The sequence below is a fragment of the Artibeus jamaicensis genome, unplaced genomic scaffold, assembly GCF_021234435.1.
Source record: "Artibeus jamaicensis isolate MK-2021 breed Jamaican fruit bat unplaced genomic scaffold, CSHL_Jam_final scaffold_847, whole genome shotgun sequence".
In the NCBI taxonomy this organism is placed as follows: domain Eukaryota; kingdom Metazoa; phylum Chordata; class Mammalia; order Chiroptera; family Phyllostomidae; genus Artibeus; species Artibeus jamaicensis.
In genome coordinates, this window is record NW_026522057.1 from 15,102,581 (window position 1) to 15,128,704 (window position 26,124).

Genomic DNA, 26,124 nt, shown 5'->3' on the forward strand with positions numbered 1-26,124 from the left:
GCAACCCAGGCACGTGCCCTAACTGGGAATCAAACCCATGACCCTTTGGTTTGCAGGCTGGTACTCAATCCACTGAGCCACACCAGCCAGAGCTAACTTGTATTATTTTCTTAAAAGGCAATTGATTGCTCATATAACCAAAAGTTGTTTAATGTGCATATCTTTATAAGACTTTTCATATAAATACATGAACAAATCATTTCAAAAATAATCAGAAAGTGTCCCATTAAAAATTTTTTTTAAAGATTTTATTTATTTTTAGTGAGAGGAGAAGGGAGGGAGAAAAAGAAAGAAACAGCAATCAGTTGCCTCTCACGTGTTCCCAACTGGCAACCCCCTGAAGAAACATGGATCAGCTGCCTCTCATACGTGCCCTGTCCAGGGATCAAACCTGCAACCTGGGAATATGCTGAGGTCAGGGCAACAATGTCTCATTTAGAAAAGAAGGTCCCACTTTACTTACTACCTGCCACTACACTGTTTGGACCTCTGCCATCATGTGTGGACTATTACCAGTCTGTTAGCTAGAGCCTTTGATGAAATTTACATTTACATTTACAAGTGGATCAGTGGTAAGTTCAAGACTATCTCTGCTGTGCTTGGTTAAAGAGACAGATTCAGGTATACTTTAGACTTAGAATAAGATGTTTGCACTTTCTGTGAAAATACTCACTACTCTAAAAATTTTCCATAGCCAGGACCATTAGGGGGCTCTCTGGTGGCTCATACTGCTCCCATTCCTAACCAACCTTCAAATAGAGAAAGAGGTTCTAATTAATGGACAGAGTAAGAATCCCAAGGCAGTGCAGGCAGTGTATTTATATATTTGTACTTTCAGCCCTCTGGTTTGTTTGGTTTCAAGCCTGTCCCCTGAGATTCTAGGTCATGTCCAAGGCAGGAAGTTGCAATGCAGGAGCAGTCCCAGGAGCCAGTAAGTCAGGAAGTAGCCTAGAATACATCGTGTGACTAGAGAACAGGTTTTCCAGTTGTACAAAAGTCCCATGATAGAATTTCTGGGGACCTTTTGTCCTGGTGGGGAGTCCTCTGCAAGAGGCTTCCAGGGCACCGTCTCTAGGGATCTCAGCAGTGGCTCTTGATCCTGAAGCAAGTGAGCTGGAAACCAGTACACGATAGGTGTGGAAGAGCCCAAAAACCTGGTGAGAACCTGGAAATCATAAGAGGGGGAAACCCACAAATTTATTGGAATGTCACTGCCTCAAATTGGACCAGTCTGGGGACTCCCTGCTGCTGGGTGAACTGTAACCCCATGACTAGACATTTATTACACTGGACACAAAATTTAGTAGAGCTTAGGATCTGCCTTATAAAGCTGTGTGTGATACCAGCCAAGTGACCTCCATGTTACAAATAAACACGCTACAGACTAATTACCACAGTAATGATGAGTCAATACAAAAAAACTTTGTGGGGTCCTATTTTAGAGCATGGCCTGAACTATAAACTCTAGGCTGTGATGTGGGTCTTTAGGAACCTAAGGTGGTTCCCCCATCGCATGAGATAGCAAAGCGGAGGGAAAGGAGGATACTATTTATTGCTCAACATTCTTCCTTCTAGGGGAGTTCAGGGCCAAATGGCCTCCCTCCTCTACCTGGAAACGCTAAACTTTGCTGGCATTCTCTCTAGCTAATCCAGCTACAAACACAGAACATTACTTTCTGTCTCCCCTGTGCCTCTTATTCACACAGCTCAGAGAACTTTACAAACAGCCGATGTGTGCCTCTAAGAGGCAGAAACTCTGGCACTGCTAAGGAATGGCCAGCATAGAGAAAAAAAAAAAAATACTTCCTTGGGGTTAAGATGAAACTGGGGCCACAGCAAGGAATAAAAAAAAATCAAATGATCAAAACCTTCCCATCCCTCTCTATCTGTCCCCCAAACATTGCACAAGATGTTTCCTCTGAAAACTGAGCACCCACTCAGAATACCTCAGAAAGTCAACTACCAAGTTGCAACTGTATTATGGGAAGGTCCCAGAGGTATTTTCTGTGCTTATTCCTGTATCTAAGTCAAATCAAGTCACAACTCTTATGTCTTTGTATACATCCTTCATTTGCCCAGAATGTTCTTCCTTTGCTTCTCAAATGGAATTTCTTCTTATTCTTTATGACCTGGACTAAATCTGACACCCTCTTTCAATCAGCTTTTTTCCTCTGTGCTTCCATAGTACTTTTTCTCCATAAAAGCAAGTCCTTTCCCATTCCACTTTGCTCTAATTTTATCTGTTAAATGTCCATCTCCCATTTCTACCATAAGATCCACTAGGGCAACAACTTTTTTTAAAAAGATTTTCTTTATTTACTTTTTAGAGAGGGGGGAGGGAGGGAGGAAGAGATGGAGAGTAACAGCAATGCGCAAGAGATAGATGATCAGCCCCAGCTGGTGTGGCTCTATGAATTAAGCACTGGCCAGTTGGGGCACATGCCTAGGTTGCGGGCCAGGATCCCCAGTGTGGGGGGTACAAGAGGCACCAAACATTGATGTTTCTCTCTCCCTCTTCCCCTCTGTCTAAAAATAAATAAAAATATTGAAAAAAGAGATACATGATCAGTTGCCTCTCGCCCACCCCCAAATGGGGACCTGGCCTGCAACTCAGGCATGTGCCTGACTGGGAATGAAACCAGGGACCTTTCGGTTTGCAGGCCAGCACTTAATCCATTGACTCACACCAGCCAGGGCAGTTTATCTTATTCATGTTTCATCCTCCATGGCCTGACCCACGGTCTAGCACAAAGAAAGCTCCCCACGTAGTTGAATAAATAAATTAGACATAGGTCACTCAAATGGGAAAAGTTAGCTCTCCTCCCCATCCCTGGTCTAGGGGTTTTGCCTGTATTTACATCCTTTTCCCAGCCAGGAATCAACCTTACCTGAACGTGCATGCACAAACAGCCAAAGAGCAGCAGTGCTACAGCGTGAATCAGGTACACAAACACCTGAGGACTGAGGAATCCAGGATCGGGCTTTTCTAGGGTCTTACTGTTCTTGTTCCTCCGCATCCCAAGTGTAAGGCAGAACCAAGGGTGGGTGGTCACATATGTCCAAGTTGCCCAGGCAACCAGAATAGCCACTGGTGCAGCCAGCAAAAAATTGGGCAACTGCTTAAGCTCATAGTACCTCAAAAAGCCAATATTCCAGTAGATATCCTGGATATAGCTGTATATTAGGGGAAGTTCCCAAGAGCACCAAGGTGGCTTATTTCCCTCTGCAATTCGGTAGCCCTTGTCCAAAGCTAACTGCAGCAAGGGCTTAGGGATGGAGTGGACCGAGCCTGGCAGACAGAACTGGGTGTAGGCATAATACTGAAAAGAGGCAAAGGGAAGGCCAAGTATGAGCATGGACAGGAACACAGAGCCCATTAGCTTCAAGAGCTGTCTCAGAGGATTCAGTACCATGAGAGAAGAGAAAAAGCCTCGGCACTGAGAATGAATGAGGAAGCCAACACTGACCAGCCCATTGGAGCGTACACCAGTGGCAAGGGCAAAGAGGAGTCCACTAGTCCAGCTTTGGCCCCTTTCCAGCTGCCCCATGGCAGTGAACGTTAGGAGGGCAAACAAAGCTTCTGAGTAACCGGCAGTCAGGAAGACATTGGCAGGGCTGAGGCAGAAAAGCAGTGCTCCGTAAAAGGCCTGGCGGGGACAGTGCAAAACCAGACAGCCCAGGTCATGAAGTGCAACTGCAGCCAGAACAGAGAACAAGGAATTGAGCAATGCTACTGAGATTAACAGGCAACTCCGTAGGCTTAGTAACCCCCGCAGGGGTCTCAGCAGTTCACTCCCCACCAGCAAGACCAGGGGGAAACCAGGGAAGAAGGCAAAGTTGTGCTCATACAGGTAGCCATGCTCAGCAATGAAGAGAAAGTGTTCAGCATCCCAGTGAGACAGGCCACCCAGGAGACTTTCCACTAGTTGGTCCACAGAGCCTGAGGGAGCAAGGCGAGGAGGAGAGAAGGCTTCTGCACGGTGATCTGGGATGATGGCATTGAAGAGTGCCTGTGGAATGAAGGAGAACAAGGATTTTGGTTGAAAAACTGGAATAAATTTTCATTTTATTACTACTTAATAAAATGAAAGAGAACATATTTGTTGGGGGGAATCAGTTTAGTTTTGGACTGGTGAAGTTTCAGTTGGACATTCCAGTGCAGAGGTCAACAAGGCAGTAAGATACATGAGTCCGAAGGTCAGGAGAGTGATCAGGGCTAGAGATACAAATTTGGGAGTCATCCGGACCAGGGTGGTATTTAAAGGTATGAGACGAAATGAGAGCACTAGGAAGTACAGATAAAGAAAAAAAGAGAGCCAAGGACTGGGCCCTGGCCACACTGACATTTAGTCACTTGAGAGAGGGTAAAGATTAAGAACAAACAGTGAGGTAAGGGGAAAACCAGGAGAGCCTGGTGTCTTAGAAGCAAGTGAAGCAAGAGCATGATTAGCTCTGTTAAATGCTGCTGACTGGTTAAGTAAGATTGGGACTGAAAACTGACCACTAGACTTAGCAATGTGAAGGTCACTAGTAACATTGACAAGAGCTATTTCAGTGGGGTGGAAAAGAAAGAAGATTGCTTAGGCTGAGTTCAACAGCAAAGGGGAAAGGGGAGATAATGCATACAGACAACTACTTGGAGGAAGTTGGCTATAAAGGGGAGCAGAGAAAGGGTTAGTAGGTGAATGACAATGTGGGGGTAAAAAGAAATATTTTTTTAAAAGTTGGGAGATAAGTATTTGTTTGCCAATGGGAATAATCCAGCTGAAAGGAAAGGAGTACACAAGAAAGGAAGTGGAGGATTGCTGGAGCAGGCAAAAGAGGATGGAATTTGCTGCACAGGTAGAGGAGCTAACCTTGGAGAGGAATACAGACAGCTCACCCAACCTTCCACAGTAAAGGTGCACAGTGAAAATGTAGTTATGCTGATGGAGGTGGTGCAGGCATGCAGAAAATCACTTTTGATTGCTTCAATTTTTCTGAGTTTTCACTTAAAAAGGCAACTTGGAGAAAAGATGTTAGAGACTTGACCCTAATTCTCAAAATAGACTCTGTACTGGAATCACCCAGGTAGTTTTACAAATACTAATGCATGGGTTTCTCCCCCAGAGTTAATGATTTCACTGGTAAAATCTCAGCCTGGGCACTGAGATTTTAAGCTCCCCCAGGTGATTCTGATGTGCAGAAAAACGGGGAGAGGGGGTGAGTGGACCAAGGAATACTCTAACATTGGGTAGCACTAAGGACTCATTTGAGTTAATGATCTTCAATAAAATGAAACTAGTTACTATAGTTTTGTGTTTTACTCTGGGCAGATGCAGGCAAAGAATGGAGAGAGAATTGAATTTAACCAAGGTTGGGCATAGGGAGAAGGAAGCAAGTGAGTTGTGCAGGAATGCCTAATGGAGGATGGAATCTAGCTGGGTAAGAAGTGAAGCTGAAGCCTTGAGGTGGATGAGAGTCAATGAGACAGTGGCAGAATCAATGGATTATAAATCCTGAGGCGCGGGAAGAATTGTTAGAGTACTAGAGAAAGTGAGCTGAAAAGAGAGGAGATAGTAGTCAGGTGTATCAGCTTTGTTAATATTCAAACTACCAAGAAATCAGCAGTTGTGCTGAAAAGAGAAACCATGAACCAGGAGATAAGACCTTAACAATGAGGAGGAATGAGCCATCCTTAACACAGATGACAGCAACAATTAAGGGAAACTAGCAATATATTCTGATGGCATGAACTTTAAAACTAGAAGGTGGGCACATTGGGAGAAATAACAAAATAGTATTATTGTTAAATGTCTTTTTGACCCATTAGATTGTCAGTTATTTAAGGGAAAAGAGACCATAACTACTTTTATGCTCACCACCTAGCATGTGGAACAGAGTAGGTACTTAATAAACTTTGGGTTATTGAGTGAACAGTCTGGAAAACATCCTTGTTTCAAAATAACCAGCTGAATTAGAACCCAGCTGTCTTGGTTTCCTATTCACAGTATTGCTCCACTGGTTCTGCCAATCAAAGTTATCATCGAGCCACTTTCTCCAGCCTGGCACCAGGAGTATAACTCCATTTTTAAAGTTCTTTCTGTTTTTGGTCAGTTTATTTATTTGTTTTTGTAATCAGGCAACTTCAAACAGTGAAAACAACTGGGACAGGGTTGACAGTTAGATAACAACCCTAGTCTCCTAGTTGAAGATACTTCTCACTAAACCTGGGCTCTAGCAAAGCCTGCTATACCTCTTATAGTGAGGGAGAAGAGGAAAGATTTCCACGAAGAAACCAGCTATGAGCCTCAGAATGAAGCTTGTGATAAATGGCACACATAATTACGCTAATATAACATATCTAGGGTGTAGACTACATTCAACAAGAACACATATGGAGAACCTGCTAAGCACCGGGCACTGTGCTAGGCACTGGATATAATTCATATGTATATGAAATCTGATTAAAATATGTATAAGGACAGGCTTCAAGGGGGAGTTTTGCAAAAGTGAGTGCATTCTGAGGGCTGTGTGAGGGTAAGGCAGCAAGGGGAAACACCTGGGAGAAGACCAGGGGACACTACTGACTAACCAAAAGCACACAGATGGTCTCGGGGCAGTGCCACTTCTTTCCCTCTCCACTGACTGACAGAGTGCTCAGTCTCCTGGTTAGGGGACCCAGGGCAATACTTTGAGCTGTCACATCCAAATGGCATCTCTGGTTATGGAACATCATGGTCTGCTGCAAAGACCACTAGATCAAGAGTTAGAAAACCTGGGGTCTGATTCTGGCCCTTCTCTAACTTACTGTGTGACTTTAGGTAAACCACTCAACTTTTCTGGGCCTTTCCTGTTTCATGTGTAAAGCAAAGGGTTAACAGACCATTCCTGAGTCCTGCCCACTTTTCAGCTATGAAGCCTAAGTGTTTATGGTTCCAACCACAGGGAGGGGTAAACCTGAAAGGTAAAAAGGAGATGGGGACTATTCTTAGTGTCTATCCCAGTCATGTGGCAAGGCATGTTCAGGACAAAAGATCAGAGACTGACCTGCAGCACCAGAGTCAGGACACGGCAGCTGGCAGCAAACCTCAGCACCTCTTTTCGGGATGGGTCCAGGAGCCACATCCTCTCACCACAGGAATTCAGGGGTGTTGCTGCCAGGACTGAACTCCCTCAAGCTTCTAAACTCCAAAACCCAAGGAGGAAATGTCATACATAGGCTGAAAGTAAATTCTTGAGAGCATTCTTCAAGGGAGACTCCCCTTTCTGCATTACTGGGCAAATTTAACCACTTAACTTCCCAGACAAGGGAAAAGCATCTTGAAAGCAGATGTCACTCTGAAGCACTATATTCTTCTTGGGAAAGTTTCACACGGATAAGCATGAAACTGGAAAGCTAAACTCAGAGAAAATCTTTAAAAAGCCTGTTGAGTACCCCCTATGCAGGAACTAAAGATCTGGGTTCAAGTCCTGGCTCTGTTACAAGTTCTCATTTAGTTCTTCTGAGTCTCAGTTCTTTACATATAAAATGGGATCAGCCATGGGTGGTGTATCTTAGTGGATTGAGTGCTGGCCTGCAAACCAAAGGGTCGCGGTTTGATTCCTAGTCAGGGTACATGCCTGGGTTGCAGGTGAGGTCCCCAGCAGGGGATACTCGAGAAGCAACCACACATTGACGTTTCTTTTCCTCTCTTTTGCCTCCCTTTCCCCTCTCTCTAAGAATAAATAAAATCTTTTTAAAAATTGGGATCAGATTATTTTGCCTGTCTCACAAAATTATCGTGATGGTATAATGGACTAATGTGTGAAGAAGTACTACTACATCTATGTTGTGGTTGCTGTTATTTGGTGTGTGCCCTTTTCCTCTTGCCCAGAATAATAAACTAGGTCCCAAACCAGAGTCTCAAAAATGAGGCATGGAACTGAACTGGAAGACCATAATCACTATACACTCTAGCTTAGCTCTCTGATGTGTGTTCAGCCAGTCTGTTAAATTAAGTGGAGAAGGGAAAGAAAACCACCACTCAGCAGGACTTTAGCCAGCTCACACTGCTAAAACAAACTCAGAGGACTCAGGAAGATAGAGTTGACTACCAGGGATGGAGAAAACTTATGTCCCATCCCTTTGTTGGAATGGCAGCAACATCCAAACAGTTGCAGTCATTCTGAGGCAAGGAATGCACATCAAGGCTTTTTTCTTTTAAACAATTCCTTGGGCTAAAAGAAGTAGCAATGCCTTCTACAGAACCAATTGAGGAAATCAGAAGCGAGGACAAAAGCATCAGAGGCAATTCTCTGACTTGGTGTTCTTCCCCCAGTTCCATCCTGAAAACATCCAGAATTCCCCATGTGTGTTGAGGCTCTATCCCTAAAGGAAAAAAAATACCTAAACTGAGAAATTAACAGGAGGGCTGGAAGACTTAGTTCTGTCTTCTCTTATCTGGCTAATACCTATCAAACCTCTAGGTATCACTTGTTTCTGGAATTCTTTTCGACCCTCACTATGCTCTCATTGTACTCTGCCTTGTGGTCTTTACTGCTACTGCTTAATTAAGTTGCTTGGGAGGGCTTTGTCTATCTTGCTAACAACTATCCCCAGGGCCTAGCATAAAAACAGACATTTTAAGCCTGTATTCTGATTGAGTGAAAATGGCAAGAACAGAATGTGGCATCACCTGTCATTGGCTCTGGATATAAAATCCCTACTCCAATAGTCCTCTCACCATACTCACGTTAACAGCAACACTACAAAGTCACAGAAGCCACAGGAAAGTAAAATTTCTCCGGAAAGGGAGCAAGACGGGCCAATAACAACAGTACTTATCCTCAGCACCAGGGGGCGCCCGCTGCTTACTCCATCACCGTGGAGCCCGGAGGGAGGGGCAACGAAAGCCGCACGGTTTTGCTCATCAAAATTCAGTTCAAAGGCAAGCTTCTGAAAACCCAGAGGACAGAGGTAGTTTGTGAATCTACCCAACATTTCCAATACTGACTCGCCGAATCGAAAGGAATCCTAGAAATAGCCACAGCCAACGTCACAGGCCGCTCGGTCTCTATCTTGGGTGATTTTATCTTTTTCCCTTCGTTACTTCCCACCCACATACATGCAAAAAAGTTGGGAACAGAAAAGCACAACCCACCTCTGCCTCGTCACCAGGCTGCCATTCTTCCTCTCTCCAGAGTCAAGCTCTAGCCCCAGCGACCACAGGAAACTTGTAGCTTACACTTAGTTTACAGGTAAATCAAGAAGAAAGAAAATAAAGCCAGTGAGTTCTCCCTCTCAGCTAATTGCCAGCCTCGACTTCCCAACAACTCCTTTGCCAAATCACACTCTGACCTGGCAGGACAGGGAGCAACTAGTTTTACACTGTTCACGCGAGATAAATATGCCCCAGAGAAGTGAGTAATAAAAACCTCCCTAGTTTTAAATCAGAGATCTCATTAGACCCTGTGACGCCAGTATAATTACCGTCGCCATTTTATGGATATGGAAACTGAGGCTCGCTGGGGCCCTCAGACACATTCAAGGCTATATTTAAAGAAAATGTCTTAATTTTTTTTCTTTTTAAGTTCTGAAACCTCATGGTGTTCCCACCAGGCCTTACTCCGGCCACAGGGGACGTGCTCTTTCTGAGACATGATTACAACCCGTCTCCTAAATCCAACCCCACTACACTTGTCCAATGGCGGCGCAAGCCTTCTGCTGAGTATTTTGAGGGAAGAGAGGGCCCTATCTGAGAATACAGGGAAGCCTGCTGAATTAAAGCCCTGGGTTCTCTGGGTAAGACTGACATCCTCTGCGGGGTGGGGAAATGGCTCTAACCAAGCGTTCTCAAGGCCAGAGGCCTCGCGGGCCGTAGCGAGCCAGGGACCGCCTGCTGCCAGCCCAGCCGCGCCTAAAGCCCGTTCTAGGCCGCTTCTTTCGGACATAGTCCCAAGCGGGGATCGAGTATATCTTCTTCCCAAAGGCCTCAAGGGATATTTCCGAGGGGGCCGGCGAGACCAGGCGCTGCCGCAGGGCCGGAAGGCAGGAGGGCGGGAGACTCTAAAGGAAGAGGCGGCACTTGGAGGCCGCTATGGCGGAGGGGCGGGTTTCCGCGCTTCTCCGCGGCCTCCGTCTCCTTTCCTTCGGCCTCCGTTTGACAACTCCCTCCCCCAAGAAGTTTCAGTCTCTCACACCGGGGCTCTAGTCCCTAACGCCCACGCCAGCGCGTCTGTGTCTCAGGCAGGGCCCGAACTGTAACTCCTCCATCCGGGACACCAAGCTGGCCGCGCCTGCGCTTTGGCTCCGCCGACGGCAGATCCGCCCCTCACCTGCCCGCACTCTAAGTACCCGCCGCCTCCGCGGCGGCCATGATGACTCCGGGCAAGTGGGGCGCGGACTGCAGATCCCCTCCATTCCGCTCCCCTTTGCCTTGGCACCTTTCCTCCGTGGTGACACCTGGAGACTTCGCCCCCCACGCACTACACGCTCCTCGAGCTGCCTCTCCTGCCTTCAGTTAGTCCCCCGGGCCTTCTGTTTCAGAGTCGATGTTCTTGCCCCTGTTCCATCCCGCAAACATCCACTGAGTTCCCAATGTGTGACAAGGCTCTCAGAATTGGGGACTGCCCCGCGACCTCTTTCTTCACAGAAGCCAGAGCTGCACTTTCCCCGCTGTCAGGCAACAACAGCTGGGCACAGAGTCTGGCACACAATAGATATTCTTAGGGGGAAAAAAAGCTGCCTTGGGGTTCCTGTGGCCAGCAGCGGCACCCTACGTCGTGAGTGTGAAGAAAGTGGGGGATCCCCGACTTTCCACTCCTGCAGCTACCAGGGACCTTGTGTCCTACTTCAAGCCCCAGTCCCACCGCAGGTGGCTAATGAGGGTGGTGAAGGAAACTTCAGAGAACACCCCCAGGACTCCTTTCTTCTTCCTCATTCAAGTAGTTTCTCTCGCAGGAAGTGGGGCCAAAAAAGAAGAAGAAAAAAAGAAGCTAACTCAACAAAACCGTTTGTTAGGGAGGAGCGACCAGTTGGTACCCCCGTAACGGAAACTGTTAGAACAACTTTGCACCCTACTTAAAGGAAATAGATAATAAATCCTTCTCCGTTGGTGAATTTCTTGTTTCTCAGGATTCCAAAACCTTCTGTGGTTTCGGTTATCTGCCCTCCAAACGAAGCTAAAGGCTGGGTTAGCTTCTGGCCACAACCCTGGCTGAGGGAGGGGTTTATCTTCTACAACAGATACTCTTGTGGGTGGGAATAAAGGAGATGGTTGTTGTATCTCTCAGGCAAAGAAACTAGCCCAGATCAGTTTGGGGGGGACCAGGGACTGTATCTTTTGATTCTTTTTTTAAAAACATTTTATTTATTATTTTAGAGAGAGGGGAAGGGACTTGGCCCCAGAACTCAGGCACATGCCCTGACTGGGAATCGAACCAGTGACCTTTAGGTTCATAGGCCCGGCACTCAATCAACTGAGCTATACCAGCCAGGGTCATTGTCTCTTTTTTGTAAGATTTTATTTATTTACTTATTTATTAATTTTTAATATATTTTATTGATTTTGCTATTACAATTGTCTCATTTTTCTCCCCCTTATTCCCCTCTGCCCTGCACCCCCTCCCACTAGCATTCCCCCCACCCTTACTTCGTGTCCATGGATTGTACATATAAATTCTTTGGTTTCTCCATTTCCCGTATTATTCTTAACCTCCTCCTGTCTATTTTGTACCTACCATTTACGCTTCTTATTCCCTCCCTTTTCCTCCATTCTCTCTCCTCCTTCCTCCCCACTAATAACCCTCCATGTGATCTCCATTTCTGTGATTCTGTTCCTGTTCTAGTTGTTTGCTTAGTTTGTTTTTTGGGTCCGGTTGTTGATAATTGTGAGTTTGTTGTCAAGATTTTATTTTTATTTTTTTATGAACCTTAGTACAAAAATTTATTTAAATACCACCAAAAAGCCCTGAAAAAGTTAGTGTAAGAGTTTCAGAAAAATCAAAGTAAATGAAAACAGGCTTTTTTCTTGTTTATTGTTGCTCAGTTATAGTTGTACCCATTCCCTCCCATCTGCCCCATTGCTCTCCCCTGCCCTGTCCTACCTCTGCTCCCAAAGATCCCCCACCTCACTGTCTTTGTCCATGAGTCCTTTGTACATGTTCCTTGGTTCCTTGACCCTTCCTCTTATTTCCCCCTTTCCCCTCCCCTCTGGCCTCTATTGGTTTGTTCTTTATTTCCATGTCTCCAGTTTGTTTGTCTTGATGACTAGGTTCCACTTATAGGTGAGATCATATGATATTTGTCTTTCACTGCCTGGCTTACTTCACTTAGCATAATACTTTCCTGTTCCATCAGCCTATGTAGTATTCCATTGCGTAAATGTACCACCGTTTTTTGATCCACTCATTTACTGATGGGCACTTTGGCTGTTTCCAGCACTTGGCTATTGTAAATATTTTATTTTTAGAGAGAGAAGAGGAAGGGAGAAAGAGAGAGAAACATAGACAGGTTGCCTCCTGCACGCCTCCAACTGGGGCCCTGGCCTGCAAACCAGGCATATGCCTTGATTAGGAATCCAACCAGTGACCTTTTGATTCGCAGGTCAGTGCTCAATCCACTGAGCCATACCAGCCAGGGCTAACGACATGCATTCTTAAGTTTCTGTCTACCCACAAGAAATTCCCTCAAAAATCTATTTATGAAAAGGACAGGCGTCTCTTATGACAAGTCAGAATGTTTTCTAAAAGCTCAACTCCTCAACTGTCACCCTTTAGAGGTAGAACTTTGTTCAGATCTTTAGTTCTACTTTCCTGCAATTTTTCCTTCCTTTCTCTCTCTGCTACACACTCCCCTCCTCTTCCGCTGTTTCCCGTTTCATTTTCTGGCTCCTGCTCTGACAGGAAAACAAGGAAGCTGAATCTTGTGCTCTCAAAGCCCTAGTTTGACAGAATAGAACGCTAGGTGGGATGGGAGGGGGTTCTGGGCCTCCAAGACTATAAGTAGTAGAAGAGGCAATCTCTCTAGTCTGCTTTGAGTCAGCAGCTAAAATGGAGCCTGCACCTACACAGTGAGCCAGCTGAGTGACCAGCACTGTGGGAGAGTGAGGGAGACAGAGATGTATCCCAAGGCTCCAGAAACGCTCTACACCACCCAGCCACTTCCATTAAGAAGGAAATATCCTACACCACCAAGAAACAATTTCATAATACAAATCCCTGACCTAAACAGTGCATAAACAATGCATCACTGTTCCTAGAATCCTAGAAAATAACAGTTACAGAATTTCTGTTTCTTGAAATTGCCTGGCTCTGCTCTTGCTTGAAACACTTCACTGCCAGACCACCCTTTGGCAAGCCCATAGCATTCAGATGTCAGCTGAACGTTACCTCGTCCGAGAGGCCTCCCCTGACTAACCAGCCACAACCAACACCCTGTACTAACTATCCCATTTCCATTTTCTTCATAGCATTTATCACCACCTGGTTATTCTGTCCATAAGTTTTACTTGTCTGTTTTCCTGTTATGGAATGTAAGCTCTGTGAAAGTGGGGGCCTTATTCAAAGTATTACCAGCACTTAGAACAGTGCTTTGCACATTGTAAGTACTCAGTAAAGATCTGGTGAATAAATCAATTTGTTTAACCCGCTACCTATATTTTAAAGATGCAGGAACTAAGATTCAGGGGAAGTGACTGGGCTGAAGTTCCACAGCTAGTGGCAGAGGCGGGACTTAAATTTAGGTTTCTAGCTTCCCAACCTGGTTTCCCCCAAAACCCCTTGCAAAACTCCACACTATTTTAATGTTTCTCAAGTTTACCTCTTCCTCTCTTTTTTCCCCCACATTAACTAAGTATTTACGGGCTATGCCAAGAATACTACACAGGACACACCAATACCTAACTACTCTTTCCTCCACTAAATTCTTATCTGCTTGTTTTACTCAACAAAATGGGAATGTCTATTCTGTCAGAGGGAACGATAACACTGAACAAGGCAGATACAGTTCTTGTCCTCATGGAGATAATATCTACCTCATGGATTGTACAGTGCTTGGTATAAAGTGTTCACTAAGGATGGGCTGTTATACCTCTCTGAATGAAAAGAGGAGTGGTTTTTCCACTGAAGGTATGGAGGAAACTTCTCACGGAATACTCCCCTCCTTGAAGCACCCTGACAACTCATTTCTCTCTGTAGCTGCGTTGCTTGCTCCTGCCATATCTGGAAATGGCTTTGGCCCCAGGCTGAGCAGAGAAACAGCTCAGTCTATCTATTCTCAGTAGCTCAGTTTCCAGACACTAAACCTTCCATGACCCTAGTTGTATTTAAATACTGGAGAAGTTGACCCTGATCTGGAACTTTGGCTTTGAGGCCACGTCATTATGGGACAAAAATGACTATTATACAGACCTCTGATACCTGTCATTGCCAACTGTTAGCAGGCAGTGCTAATGACTGTGATGACAAGCAGTTGCGCCTTACCAGAACAGCATGCTACTTCTTTTTGCTATGGATAAAAGGCATTCAGTGGCAGTTTCCAAGGATCTTGGGTGACATTTACATCCATCCTGAAATCTGGGTTAGCCAAAAGCCTATGTTTTGGGCTTCTGTTACGTCACTTGAAGTTGCCCATCTACACCAGGACAAAGATCCTGCCCTACCTCCCAGATGTAGGACCCAAACACTTATCCTTCAAAAGCCATGGACACAAGTTTCTCATCCTTTCTTTGGTGTTTGCCTTTCAGTAGTTAGAAATCCTTGACCCCACTGAGAGGCCTAGTGGAAAGAGCCTTAGCTGCTTAGGGGTGGCAGTGGCTGTAAGGCAAAAGAGCCAATGAGGTTGAGAGTATTGTTTAGGGCAGACTTGGCTGCTCTCCAGCTATGAAAGAAGGTTAAGGTCATTTAGGGGGTGGGGAGGGAGGAGCCTGGGAAAAGAACTACTGGCCACACCCCTGGGCTCTCTACTGGCAAAGGCTCTATTTACTTCTCAAAAGCGAATTACTCACAGCTCAGTGGCTAGCAGTTCTTGGCTGGTGCTAACACCAGTCAGAAACTGGAGACCAGGCTAGGCTCCCCCTGCATTGCAAGAGAGCAGATGAAAGGAACCCAGGAAACCAAACTCCTAGGCAATGCTCCACACACAGCCCAGAAATGCACTTGCTACACTAGACAGTGGAGTTCAAGAGACCCAGAGCAAAGTAAGCCATTAGCATTATTATTGCTCACCAAAATATAGATACGAAAGTTTTCTCAGTTTTTTTCCTGAAGAGTCCCAGGAAATTGTCTTGGTCCATGGTTAGCCAATTGTTTCTATTTCTCCCTCTCTCAATACAGAAAGACTAGTTACTCATTCCTGTCCCTGACTCAAATATTAACAACCATATGCAGTTTGATGAACACTTGATTGGAATTCTCTCAATAATTTTACCTTATCCTAAATAGAACAAAAAACAAGTCTTGCTTGCTGAGCTCCACTGCTAGATCCAGTTAAGTCTGGTTGTCCTTTGACCCACGAAGGTGCAGCCTGGTGAATTAGGAAGAGCATGGGCCTTGGATTCAGGGAGATCTTGGTTGGTATGTGAGCTCATACAAGCCACCTCCTTCAACTATAAAATGGAAGCCAGAATACTGATCTCACAGGCATGGGACTGTTTTATGTACTATGTCTGGTACACACGTAGGTACTCAATAGAGAGCTGTTGTTTCAAGTTTCACTTTTAAGTCTTCACAATAATTTCTCTGTAACTGGTTCTGGTTTCTTGTTTTCTTGAAGTCGATGAACAGAGAAGCTATATATTGTTAACACTGGCCTATAAAAGTAATTGCATGTGGCCAAGGTCTACATTTTATTAATCAACTATGCACCAGACTGTGCTGTAGGACAGGGATATGGTGAACAAAATAACACCTCCACCCTCAGACAGTTTACATTCCAGTGTAAAGACCACCAAATAAATGAAAGAAAGAAAGAAAGAGAGGAAAAGAAAAAGGGAAAGAAAGAAAGAAAGAAAGAAAGAAAGAAAGAAAGAAAGAAAGAAAGAAAGAAAGAAAGAAAGAAAGACAACGCATAACATGCCAGACAGTAACAAGCACTACAAAGAAAATTTAGACAGAAAAGGGAAATAAGGCAAGGGATCAGATTGCTATTTTATTTTATTTTATTTTAATATTTTATTTATTTATCTTTAGAGGGGAAGGGAAGGAGAGAAGGAGAGAAACATCAATGTATGGTTGCCTTTTGTGCATCCTCTGCTGGGAACTGGCCTGTAGGGAACTGGTCTGCAACCTAGGCATATGCCCTGACTGGGAATCGAACTGCGATTGTCTGGTTCGCAGGCCCGCACTCAATCCACTGAGCTACACCAGCCAGGGCAAGATTGCTATTTTAAATAGAGTGGCCAGGGAAAGCTTCACTGGTGTATTTAAGCAGACTTGAAGAAAACTTCAACCATGCAGTTACCTGGTGAGTATTCTGGACAGAGGAATGGTAAGTGCAAAGGGGCCACGGTGGAGACAGCCCTGTATAGTGCAGTCAGCAATGAGGAAGAGAAGAGCCCAGAGAGGAAACAACAAGCTAGATAACTGAGGGCTTTGGAGGTCATTGTAACAATCTGGAATTTTACTTAGAATGAGAAGCACTTTCTTTTTTAAAGATTTTATTTATTTTTAGAAGAGGGGAAGGGGAGAGGGAGAGAAACATCAATGTGTAGTTGCCTCTCAAGTACCCCCTACTGGGGGGGACCAGGCCTGAAACCCAGGCACGTGCCCTGGCTGGGAACTGAACCGGCAACTCTTTGGTTTGCAGGCCCACACTCGCTCAATCCACTGAGCTACACCAGCCAGGGCCACCAAAGGATTTTGATCTAACTTGGTTTTAAAGGGAGCATTTTGGTTGCTATGTAGAGAATGGGATCAACCAAGCCAAGCAGAAGCATGGAGGCCAGTTTGGAGGATATTTCAAGAATTCAAGAAAGATATGGTAGTGTCTTAAACTATAGTAGTAGTGACTGGAGTGAGGATTAATTTTTGAAGAATGCTAACAGACTGGATATGAAAATTAAAGTAGTCAAGGACTTTTTTTTTTTGCCAAGCAATGGAACTGTCATTTACTGAAAAAACTATGGGAGAGGCTAGTTTCTAGGGAAGAAGATGGCATTTTAGTTTGGGCATGTTCAAATTAAACTTCCAGAGATGTCAAGAAAGCAGCCGAATGCTCTCATCTGTAATTAGGGGAGAGAGCCAGTCTGGAGAAATTAATGGTTAAGTTGGAAGCTGCTTCCAGATAAATGGGTGTCTTATTAACAACTTCTTTTTAAAATTTAATCTTTATATTTTTCCATTACCATTTAATAATGATTTCTAAGAAAAATAGAGATCACCCCCTTTGCCAACTATTACCAAAAGTTTCTAGAGCAGTGATTTTCAACTGGCGTGCTGCAAGAATTTTAAAAACATGTTAATACCTAGCCAGTCAACACACTGAGCTCTTTTCCCTTAGATTGTCAAATTAAAAAATGACAACAGCCATCTGGTGTAAACTCATCGAAATTACACCTCTTTTTTTTGCCCTGACCAGTGTGACTCAATTGGTTGAGTGCTTCACCACAGAGCAAAGGGTCATGGGTTTCATTTCCAGTGAGGGCACATACCTGGGTTCTGGGCTGGCCCTGGGTTGGGGCACATGTGAGAGACAACTGATCGATGTTTCTCTCAAACACTGATGTTTCTCTCCCTCTCTTCCCCTATCTCTAAATAAAATATTTAAAAAATAATCTTTGTTACATTGGCAAAAAAATGTATTTTTTGGTGTGCACAGAATTTTAGTAATTAGCTTATGTGTGCCACGAGATGAAAAAGTTCTAGAGTATCGTCAATTTCTTTGGCTATTTAAACCCAATTTATCTTGTGCTTTTAATGCCTAAAACTTCCTCTTGCAGGTGAAATGATCTCAGCTTTCTTAAACCGACACCGTGGAAAGACAGCACACCAAGGAAGAGTTGCAAGAACCACATCCCCAAAAGGTCAAACTTTTAAGTAGTTTGAAAACAATAAAAAGCCTCACAAATGTCTTACCAAGATTTAATGTACATTTATTCTTAACACGTGGAACATATAGTATAAAGATTTCATACTGAATAAATGATATTCATTAAGCCAAAAAAGGAAAAAAGGAGGAATTTACATCAAGTTTTAGCTACATTGTTTGAAATACAAATATGCAGATTTTATCACTGAAAAAATCTCAATTGTGTTTCTTCATCAGGAACTTCAACTGAACCTAGAACTTCACACCTCGATTAGAAAGAAAACAAAACAAAACAAAAACCCAGAAAAAAATAAACTATAAGTTGATTGGCTGCTGAGACAGCAAGGACTTTTTACAGAGACCTGTACAGCATCGCGCCATGAGGGATGATGTCTGGCAAGAGATTAAATAGCTTTGTCTCGCTTTGTGCAGGTCACCAACTTGTTAACTCGTCATACTATAAAGGGGTAGCTGGGAGGGGGAACCAAACTGTGGGGACCCAAGGGTATGTGCAATGTACAACGTCATATATATACACACGTGGCAGCACAGCGGCTGCAGCTAAAGGTTAAAACCAGTTCTAAGAGGTGATCTCAGGGTTATTCATACAATCAAGGAGGAGAGAAAGAGGTCAGGGTGTTGTAGGTTCACACATGATACTTTGGGGGAAAAGCCTTTTTTTTTTCTCCTCAACATTTAACTAAAAACATTTTTAAAAACTACAGCTTGCTGCTGACCCAGCTTTTTTTTCTGTTTCCATGTGAGACATTATTATTACAGTATGTTTACAGTATCAGGTGTACAGTACAGTACATGGAAGGGTCTACACTCTACTGCACAGGCCTCTCTAGTGAACAGGGTCTGTCCACAATTGCGAAATTCTCGGCTCCTGCAAGATTGTGAATGTTACAACAATAAACCACACACAGTTCAGCAGTCACCTTATTTTGTCCTTCAGAGGCTTTTTTTTGTATTTTTTCTTTTTTTTTTAACCATTAAAAACAGTTATGAAATGTGGCGTCCCATTGATGCAAGGACCGGGAAAGCCATTTTTATTTAATTTTTTTCCCCAAACTCACTGTAAACAACAGTAACTTTGGTTAAAATAAAAAAGTCTTCTATGTAGGCAGAGCTTTGTCTTTTCAAATAGGGTGAGGTCCTGAGGGGAGTTAGGTGAGGACAAGGAACAGAAAGGTAGAAAGGTGAGGGGGGCTGGGAGGAAAGAGAAATAGGAGAGACTTTTTTCCCAAGGGAGAAGCTGGACAGCACAGGGTAAACTGGATTCTGAGGTGGTTTTGCATAAATAAAGGGCAACAGTCAGTTTCTAAGTTCACACACGCACACACACACAGGGAGGGAGGTGTCCCACGGCTGTCATGACTGGCCAATCAAAAACAGTACGTCACAGATGACTTGTGAAACCAATGAGTTCATCAATGGTGATACCGAGATGTCCAACAGCCGTGACTCGTACAGCGTGAACTCTGAGTGGTTTTCGTCCACCTTGGCCAGGGCCAGCAGTGCACGGGCAGCCCGCCGCATCATGTCCACACTAGTTGGCTCAAAGGGTGGGTTCTGCATGTGCAGCAGGCTTGCCTGGCTCTGTTGGAACTGTGTGGCAGCAAGGCTGTCCTCCAGGAAGCCCAGGAGGTTGCCGATGCTGCCCTTCTGCACTGCGATGGCACGGGCTGCCAGGCTGTCGCCCTGCGCCAGGTTGGCCAGCAGTACCACGGCCATCTCCCTGCATACCGGGTTCTTTCGGTCACTGAGGAAGCGCACCATGGTGCTATACAACTTCTCCAGGCGGCTGAAGGGGGGTGTGGCAAGGATCAGGTCCACATTGTTGTCCTGGATGCTGAGTTTGCTGAGGGTTTCCAAGACCAGTCTCTGGGGGGAAAGGACGGCATTGGGGCCCAAGGTGGAGAAGGGGTCCTGGGCTTCAGCTGAAGGGCACACTGCCCAGTGTAGGAGTCCATCCAGGACAGGCAGGCAAATGCTCTCAGGGTACGGGGAGAGGTCCAACTGCCCCGAGATGTTGGCTAGAGTGACCAAGGTGTTTTCCCGGAGCATCTCCAAGCAGTCCCACCACCACTCCACTTTGTTGCAGCTCACCCCTTGGTCCTGTTCCTCCTCCTTCTCATAAGTTAGTGGTGCCTGCTTCCGTTCTGGATGCTTGTGATGTAGAAGGATCAGCTTGCCCAGGATTAGCAGCAGCCCTGGGTGTTTGGACATCTCAAAGTCGTTACCTGGCACAAATGACAGGCTTCGGATAGTATTGGAGACACAGACACAACGCTTGGCAAGGGAATCCTGCCAGTCCAGAAGGGTACACAGTGGGGTCTCATCTTTACTGTGAGGTTCATCCTCTAGGATCTTGATGTTCCGGTGGCTCTGTGCTGGGCTGATGCCAAATGGAAACTTGCTGCTCTCCTTGGTAGCCTCTGTACTCTTAGCTCCCTCCTCAGTCAATGTGCTAGACCGAGTGGACAACATATCATCCATAGTGGCTGTGATCCGTTTTTCTGGGGGGCCATCAGGTGGGGGGCCCTCTTGTTCTGTTGTCCCTTGTGTACATTCTCCTGCTATAACATGTTTCCGGGTGACTGGTAGGCAGGGCATATGAGGCTGAGTAGGCAGAAGCTCTGTCTTGCTCTCAAAGTGGGTCTGGATATGCTCAGTGGTGTCCCCCCCACCAATCCGCCAGTGCAGCAGACCACTGTCAAACTCCTGCACTCGCCCAAGCTTATCTGAGCAGTCCACCACAAACGGGTCATTTTTCTGCACGATCTTTACTGGAAGTTTGTCAAACTTACTAGTAAGTTTCTCCTCGCTATTTTCTGAGGCTGCCTTGTCCTTGCCTGAAAAGGCCATCTCCTCATCATTTTCAACTATTTCCTCTTCTTCCTCCTCTAATTTGGGACCTAGAAAATCTTCCTCATCCTCCCCCTCTACCGGGGCTGGACTAGACGCCTTGCTGAATCTCCCAGGGTCCAGTAGTGTTCTCTGTCCTGGGTCACCCACTTCATACTCCTTTAAAATGCCAAAGATCTCAATCAGGCAACGTCGGAAATATTCCACAAGGAGCTCTAGCAACCCTGGGAGCTAAAGAGAAAGAACAGGAAATAAATTAAGGGAAAAAAGTGAGCTAAAATAAGAATCCTTGACTTGAGAGATCTCCAACGGTCTATCTGCTCTCCCCCCTTTTCTTCCAGGTCAGACATTTGCATCACTGTAAAAGGCAGAGGTTTTCTTCCAAAGACTCTACACAGTGAGTCCTTTAATCTCTCCTATGACCGGCACAAAGTTCTTCTTTCTGCCCACCTAACCTACCTTCACTCAAATCTGCCTCCAGGATGGAAATGTTAACCAACAGCTCTGTGTACCTCACTACCATTGCCACCATCTCTCAGCCTCCTCTCACAACCAATTTCTGCTTTTCTTTACTAGGTCCAGTTTCCTACCCATTGGTCACTGTCCAACAGTGACCAATGGGTCACTGTCATTGTTCCTCTTAGAATACTACATATAGCCCACTGCCAAGTGGAGCACAAGGCTAGGCATGGTGGGATGATCCCTCACAACATAAGCTGAGGGAGGAAATGCAGTATGGACAGATGTTTATCTGTTCTCTTCTCCCCAAGCTCCCCAACATAGGAGGCTGGACATTCATAACTCATGGAACAGAATGAATGGGATGAGGCTCTGATTTGCCAAACACTGTTCCAAACTGGTGCTAGGGTCATCCAAATTCCAGCTTAGATCCTGTATAGGCCATTTACCTCTAGAAGAAAACAGTAATTTCTAATCAGATCAATTTCTGGTAGAATAGTATAGCAGAATGAAAATAGTAAGTGCTTTTGAATAGAAAGATCTAGGTTTCAATTCTGGCTTTTCCAGGAACTAGCTGGGTGATTTAAGTTTCTAAGCTGTGGTTTTTTCCATCTTTCTGGAAATTCCTAAACTTCACAGGATTGTTCTGAGGTCTAAATGGAATGTATCAAATGTGTAGACTATGGAAATTGCTAAATAAATATCTGTTTCTTTACTTTCTTATGGGAGACAATATTATGCAATAAAGTCAGGTTTTAAGAGTCAGAACAACTCTGTTAGGACCTGGCCAGTTAGCTCAGTTGGTTACAGTATTGTCCCAATATGCCAAGGTGTGGCTTTGATCCCCGGTCAGGGCACATACAAGAATCAACCAATGAATGCATAAGTAAGAGGAACAAAAACCTGATGTTCTCTCTCTGTGTCCCTCCCTCCTTCTCTCTCTCAAATCTTAAATAAAAAGAAAGAAAAAAAAAACAACCCTCTCAACAGCTGTGTGAACCTGGGAAAAGATAAAGACTCTGAGCCTATGGCTACACCTGCCTTGGAAGGCTGTTGTATGATATGAAAGAAAATATGAAGAACCTGGCACAAAATGAGGACAAAATAAACAGTAATAATTAATAATAATGCCTCCTTAGTCAGCTCCTAGATAGATGGGTTGGTCGGTAGACACTAAGAATGATTAAAAAAAAAAAAAAAGTAGGATGGTGCAGCAGAAACGCTTCCCAGTTACTGGGAAAACTCCAGGTGCATGTCTTGTGGAGAGAGAGTATGGAGAATCACCTCTGCAAGAACATTTTGAAATATCTCCAGCCCCAAGCACTTCCCATCCTACGCTTTAGGCAAATGGGATCGAGAAGAATCTCTTCTATTCAGAGTAGATGAAATAAGAAAGGGAATTAAGAAACTATTCTGCTCACTGACAAAGATCATAGGTTCTTCTTGGGAGAACTAGAAAACAGTGTCCTCACTGACATCCACAGAATCTTTCTTATCAGTACTAAAGAGTTTCTCTCCAATTCCCTTGGAAGTCAATACTGATACCTTATACACAAATTATTACTGTTCTCAGTACTCCAGGCCCATGGGCAGTGGCCAAGGGCTAGCAAGGAATATATTAGAGAAGGAACGAGAGAGAGACCATGTTGCCTGGGGATAGTGTAAATTCCCAGTGTCACTTAATATCAATGACTTTAAGAAAATACCAGGCCCTTGCAACCTTTCAATCTTCTCCAGGCACCTGTACTCACCTGACTGAGGTTGAAGGTCATGATACTGTTGTCATCATACAACAGGATGTTAATGGTGTCTAATGCCCATGTGCTCTCTGCCAGCAGCCCAGATTTGAGGGACATCATTACTCGCCATGCCTCTGGAGTTCCTGAAATAAAACTTCCAGGTCATCCACCCACCAAGCCCAGGATGGCTGGCTGATCAGTCAGGCTACTATGAAGATAACAAATAGGGGCAGTTCTTATCTGGGAGATGGCAGACATCTACTTCTCAAGGCTTTTAGGCCCTCTTAGGACATCACTGAGTAGCAATTCCTTTAAGTAAAAGCCTGAAATCAGCTGATTTCTTTCTTACACAAATTTCTTTGGTTCTGTTTTAATCAACACTGGTCCGGATTTTATTTCATGCAGAGTATCAGGTCAGAGGGAGAACGATGGACAAGATGGAAGGGGCAGATTACACAACCAAATCAGGCAGGTCTCCTTACCAATGTCTTTCATGGTGAGTCGCCTCCTCTGTTTCAACACAGGCTGTGTGGCTTCAACAGAGCCAGGTGGGAAGGTGATGTCCCGCCGGATCATGGGGGGCTGCACAGGGGCAGGTGCTATGTGCGAGGCAGGTACAGGGGGCCCTGCCTTTTGCATCTTCATCCCAGTGTGTAGGAATGGAGACTTGCTAGGAGAGGTGCGGTTCTCCATTGGCCGAGGCAGGGGAGCAGGGCTGGATACCTGAGGAATGTGATTCTGCATGCTTGGTGGGGGCTGGTAGTTGGAAGGAGGGGGCCTTGTCATGGTGGGCACAGGGGCAGAGGGACCATATGGGGGCTGGCGTGTGCCATGGGAAGGCCATGAGCCTTCATGGTTAGCCCTCTGATCCGTATGCAGCATTTCATCTGTTCGGTTCACACCATGATAGGCGGGGCCTTGTGGGGCAGAGCCTGTGCTCTGCCTATTGGTGTAATTGTAGGTCATGTCATTACGCCCTTGCCACATGGTGCCTTGCTGAGCAACCTCAGCTGATGCCTGTATGGGGCCACCCATCATTTGAGGTGGTATGTTCTGCTGGGCACTGGAACCAGGGGGTGCTGAGACACGGTCTCGGCCAAACTGGAATGGAAACTGGTTCTGGGGGCCACTTGCTGGTCGGCGCTCAGTAGCAGCAGCGGCAGTGGCAGGATATGCATTGCCATACTGGTTGTACACATCTTGCTGAGGTGAAGGCTGGGCAGCTTGTTGCTGGCTGGCAGGCTGAGGCTGGGCTGGAGGCAACTGCTGCTGCTGGGGCTGCCCCTGCCCTGCACTGTACGGCACACTGTACATCTCCCCCTCATGCCGCTTGGCAGTAGGGCCGTATGTGCTATCCATTGGCCGCTTGTAATTCTAAGACAGGGACAAGCAGAGGGAAGTTAATACTTTGTTCTCGGGGACACAAGAACTACAGCTGCCAAGACAGCTATGCCAGACACTCACTGGGCTTGCTTCTGCCCCTCTAGAAGAGACACAGACTCTAAGAGAACAAAGGAATAATCTTCTCAAATTATTTTTCAAAATTATCTCTGACAGCAAGAATTATTCTTTCTTCCTCTTTGGCTCTCCCTTACTCTAAGTAGAACTAAAGAAAAGTTCAAAAATCAAAATAAAAGGCCTGTTTCTAGTTCTTCTGGAGAACTAGAAACTGAACTGGATTCCAAATAGAACAGAGATTAAGGACATGGCTGTTTAGGTAGAACTAGCTATTTGGGTGGGAGAAGACCACCAAAGTATTTAAAGTGAGGTTCTTAGATTTTTCACCTTAAATTTCTAACTGGCTTTGTGTGTCAGTCCACCCTGATACCCTCCTCACCTGCTGCTGTTGCTGATACATTGTGGTCTGCTGGCTGGGGAAGGGGCTGCTAGAAGGGGTGCCTTGAGTGAACTGATTGCCATAGGAATCATGTCTGCAAGGAGGAAGAAAAACAGAATCACGGTCGGAAATGGCAAATCCCAAGGCACAGAGGAATTGAGGCCAGGCTTCACTTACCGTTGCTGCTGTTGCTGCTGCTGGGGAGGGTAGCGGCTAGGAGAATACATCCCCGATTCTGGGTTGGAAGGCATGAGATTTGGCTGTGGGGCTCCAGTGCCCATGTTTCCCTCGGGTCCTATTCCAGGCTCCGTCCTAAACAAAATAGGAGAAGCACAAACATGAGTCCATTAAATATAGCTATGGGGTGCTGGGGTGGGGCAGGAGTGGGGGCCATGCTTACCTCACTCTGTCATAAGGACCTCCATAAGGATAGTGCTGTCGTGGTCCCATTGCCACATTTGCCAGCCCAGGGCCGGCAGCTCGGCTGTAGGGGTCCCCCATCCCGCCGTTGGGGCCCTGCCCTGAGGACATGAAGGGATCACTCCCTGGAGCTGAGTGTAGAAAGGCAGGCAGTGAGCAAACTACTAGATGAGCAAGTCTAGCAATCCATCCCTTGCTTGCCCCAAAGACCCATGCCTTCTTCAGAGCTCTATTTTGTTCCTTTTGTTTTCTTGATAGGTTTAAAACAGAGATCTAAAGAGGCCCCAATCAACAAAGAACATGTACTTCTTAAGGGGTAATAGGGTGAGACTAGGGAGAGGAAGACAAGAAAGAAGGCGGGGATGAAGATGGGTGGTTAGGTTTGAAAATGTCCATCTCAGAAGATGGTTGACAAGAACCCTGAATCACTTTCAATCTATCAACCCACTTCCTCAGCTCTGTCCTCAATGGTAAAAGGCCAACAGCAAATTGGTCACCTTTCCTCATGCTGCCATAAGGATCCTTATTTGGCTCGTAGGACATGCGCCCCATCATGTCAGAGGTATTCATACTGGGCTGGTACCCAGGGTTTGGAGTCATGGAATTCCGTTTCTGGAATGTGGGGTCACCTCCATCAGGAAAAGCATCCTGGATCCCAACTGAATTGCTCCTACTCCAGAGCAAGGAAAGTCAATTAAATCACAAATAAAGCAATTCCTCTGATAATACAGGACACAGGGAGTCACTGGCTGGGCAGCCAGAGCAGAGTCCCCACCAGGCGGCATAGGAGCTCTTGCACTTCTGCCCAGGCT

The 26,124-nt window shown here is 45.4% G+C and overlaps 2 protein-coding genes across 8 annotated transcripts in view; both read right to left on the bottom strand.

Annotated features, from left to right (window-relative positions):
- Positions 1-228: 228 nt before the first annotated feature.
- Positions 229-10,258, bottom strand: PIGV (phosphatidylinositol glycan anchor biosynthesis class V). Of its 5 annotated transcripts, XM_037135910.2 has the most exons (6): positions 9,806-10,257; positions 9,123-9,207; positions 8,837-8,917; positions 7,030-7,163; positions 2,889-4,010; positions 229-1,165 (listed from the first exon to the last, which is right to left on the bottom strand). In XM_037135910.2, exons 4-6 carry the CDS (start codon positions 7,105-7,107, stop codon positions 884-886), a joined length of 1,482 nt encoding a protein of 493 aa, XP_036991805.2. In that variant the 5' UTR covers positions 7,108-7,163; positions 8,837-8,917; positions 9,123-9,207; positions 9,806-10,257; the 3' UTR covers positions 229-883. The 5 variants fall into 5 exon arrangements, with proteins under 5 accessions (XP_036991805.2, XP_036991806.2, XP_036991804.2 ...); XM_037135911.2 differs by lacking the exon at positions 8,837-8,917 and having other exon boundaries at positions 10,160-10,258; XM_037135909.2 differs by lacking the exon at positions 8,837-8,917.
- A 7,767-nt stretch (positions 10,259-18,025) lies between these two features.
- ARID1A (AT-rich interaction domain 1A) overlaps positions 18,026-26,124 on the bottom strand; it is a 69,254-nt gene continuing 61,155 nt past the window's right edge. For 2 of the 3 annotated variants that reach the window (XM_037135928.2, XM_037135926.2), the window contains exons 14-20: positions 25,810-25,985; positions 25,293-25,443; positions 25,070-25,204; positions 24,893-24,986; positions 23,538-24,429; positions 23,068-23,198; positions 18,026-21,088 (exon numbers count right to left, since the gene is read on the bottom strand). In XM_037135928.2, the coding sequence (XP_036991823.1) occupies positions 19,361-21,088; positions 23,068-23,198; positions 23,538-24,429; positions 24,893-24,986; positions 25,070-25,204; positions 25,293-25,443; positions 25,810-25,985 (3,307 nt within the window). In that variant the 3' untranslated portion in view covers positions 18,026-19,360. The remainder of the gene's footprint in view (positions 21,089-23,067; positions 23,199-23,537; positions 24,430-24,892; positions 24,987-25,069; positions 25,205-25,292; positions 25,444-25,809; positions 25,986-26,124) is intronic. The other variant, XM_037135927.2, reaches the window with a different exon arrangement.

Bases quoted from the DNA above. Each gene is read 5' to 3' on its own strand.
- PIGV (XM_037135911.2), bottom strand. From the start codon at position 7,107: ATGTGGCTCCTGGACCCATCCCGAAAAGAGGTGCTGAGGTTTGCTGCC. The intron at 4,011-7,029 runs GTCAGTCTCTGA...TTCATTCCACAG, and splicing joins TCCTGACTCTGGTGCTGCAG to GCACTCTTCAATGCCATCAT. The intron at 1,166-2,888 runs GTAAGGTTGATT...TATGATTTCCAG, and splicing joins GTTTGTGCATGCACGTTCAG to GTTCTCACCAGGTTTTTGGG.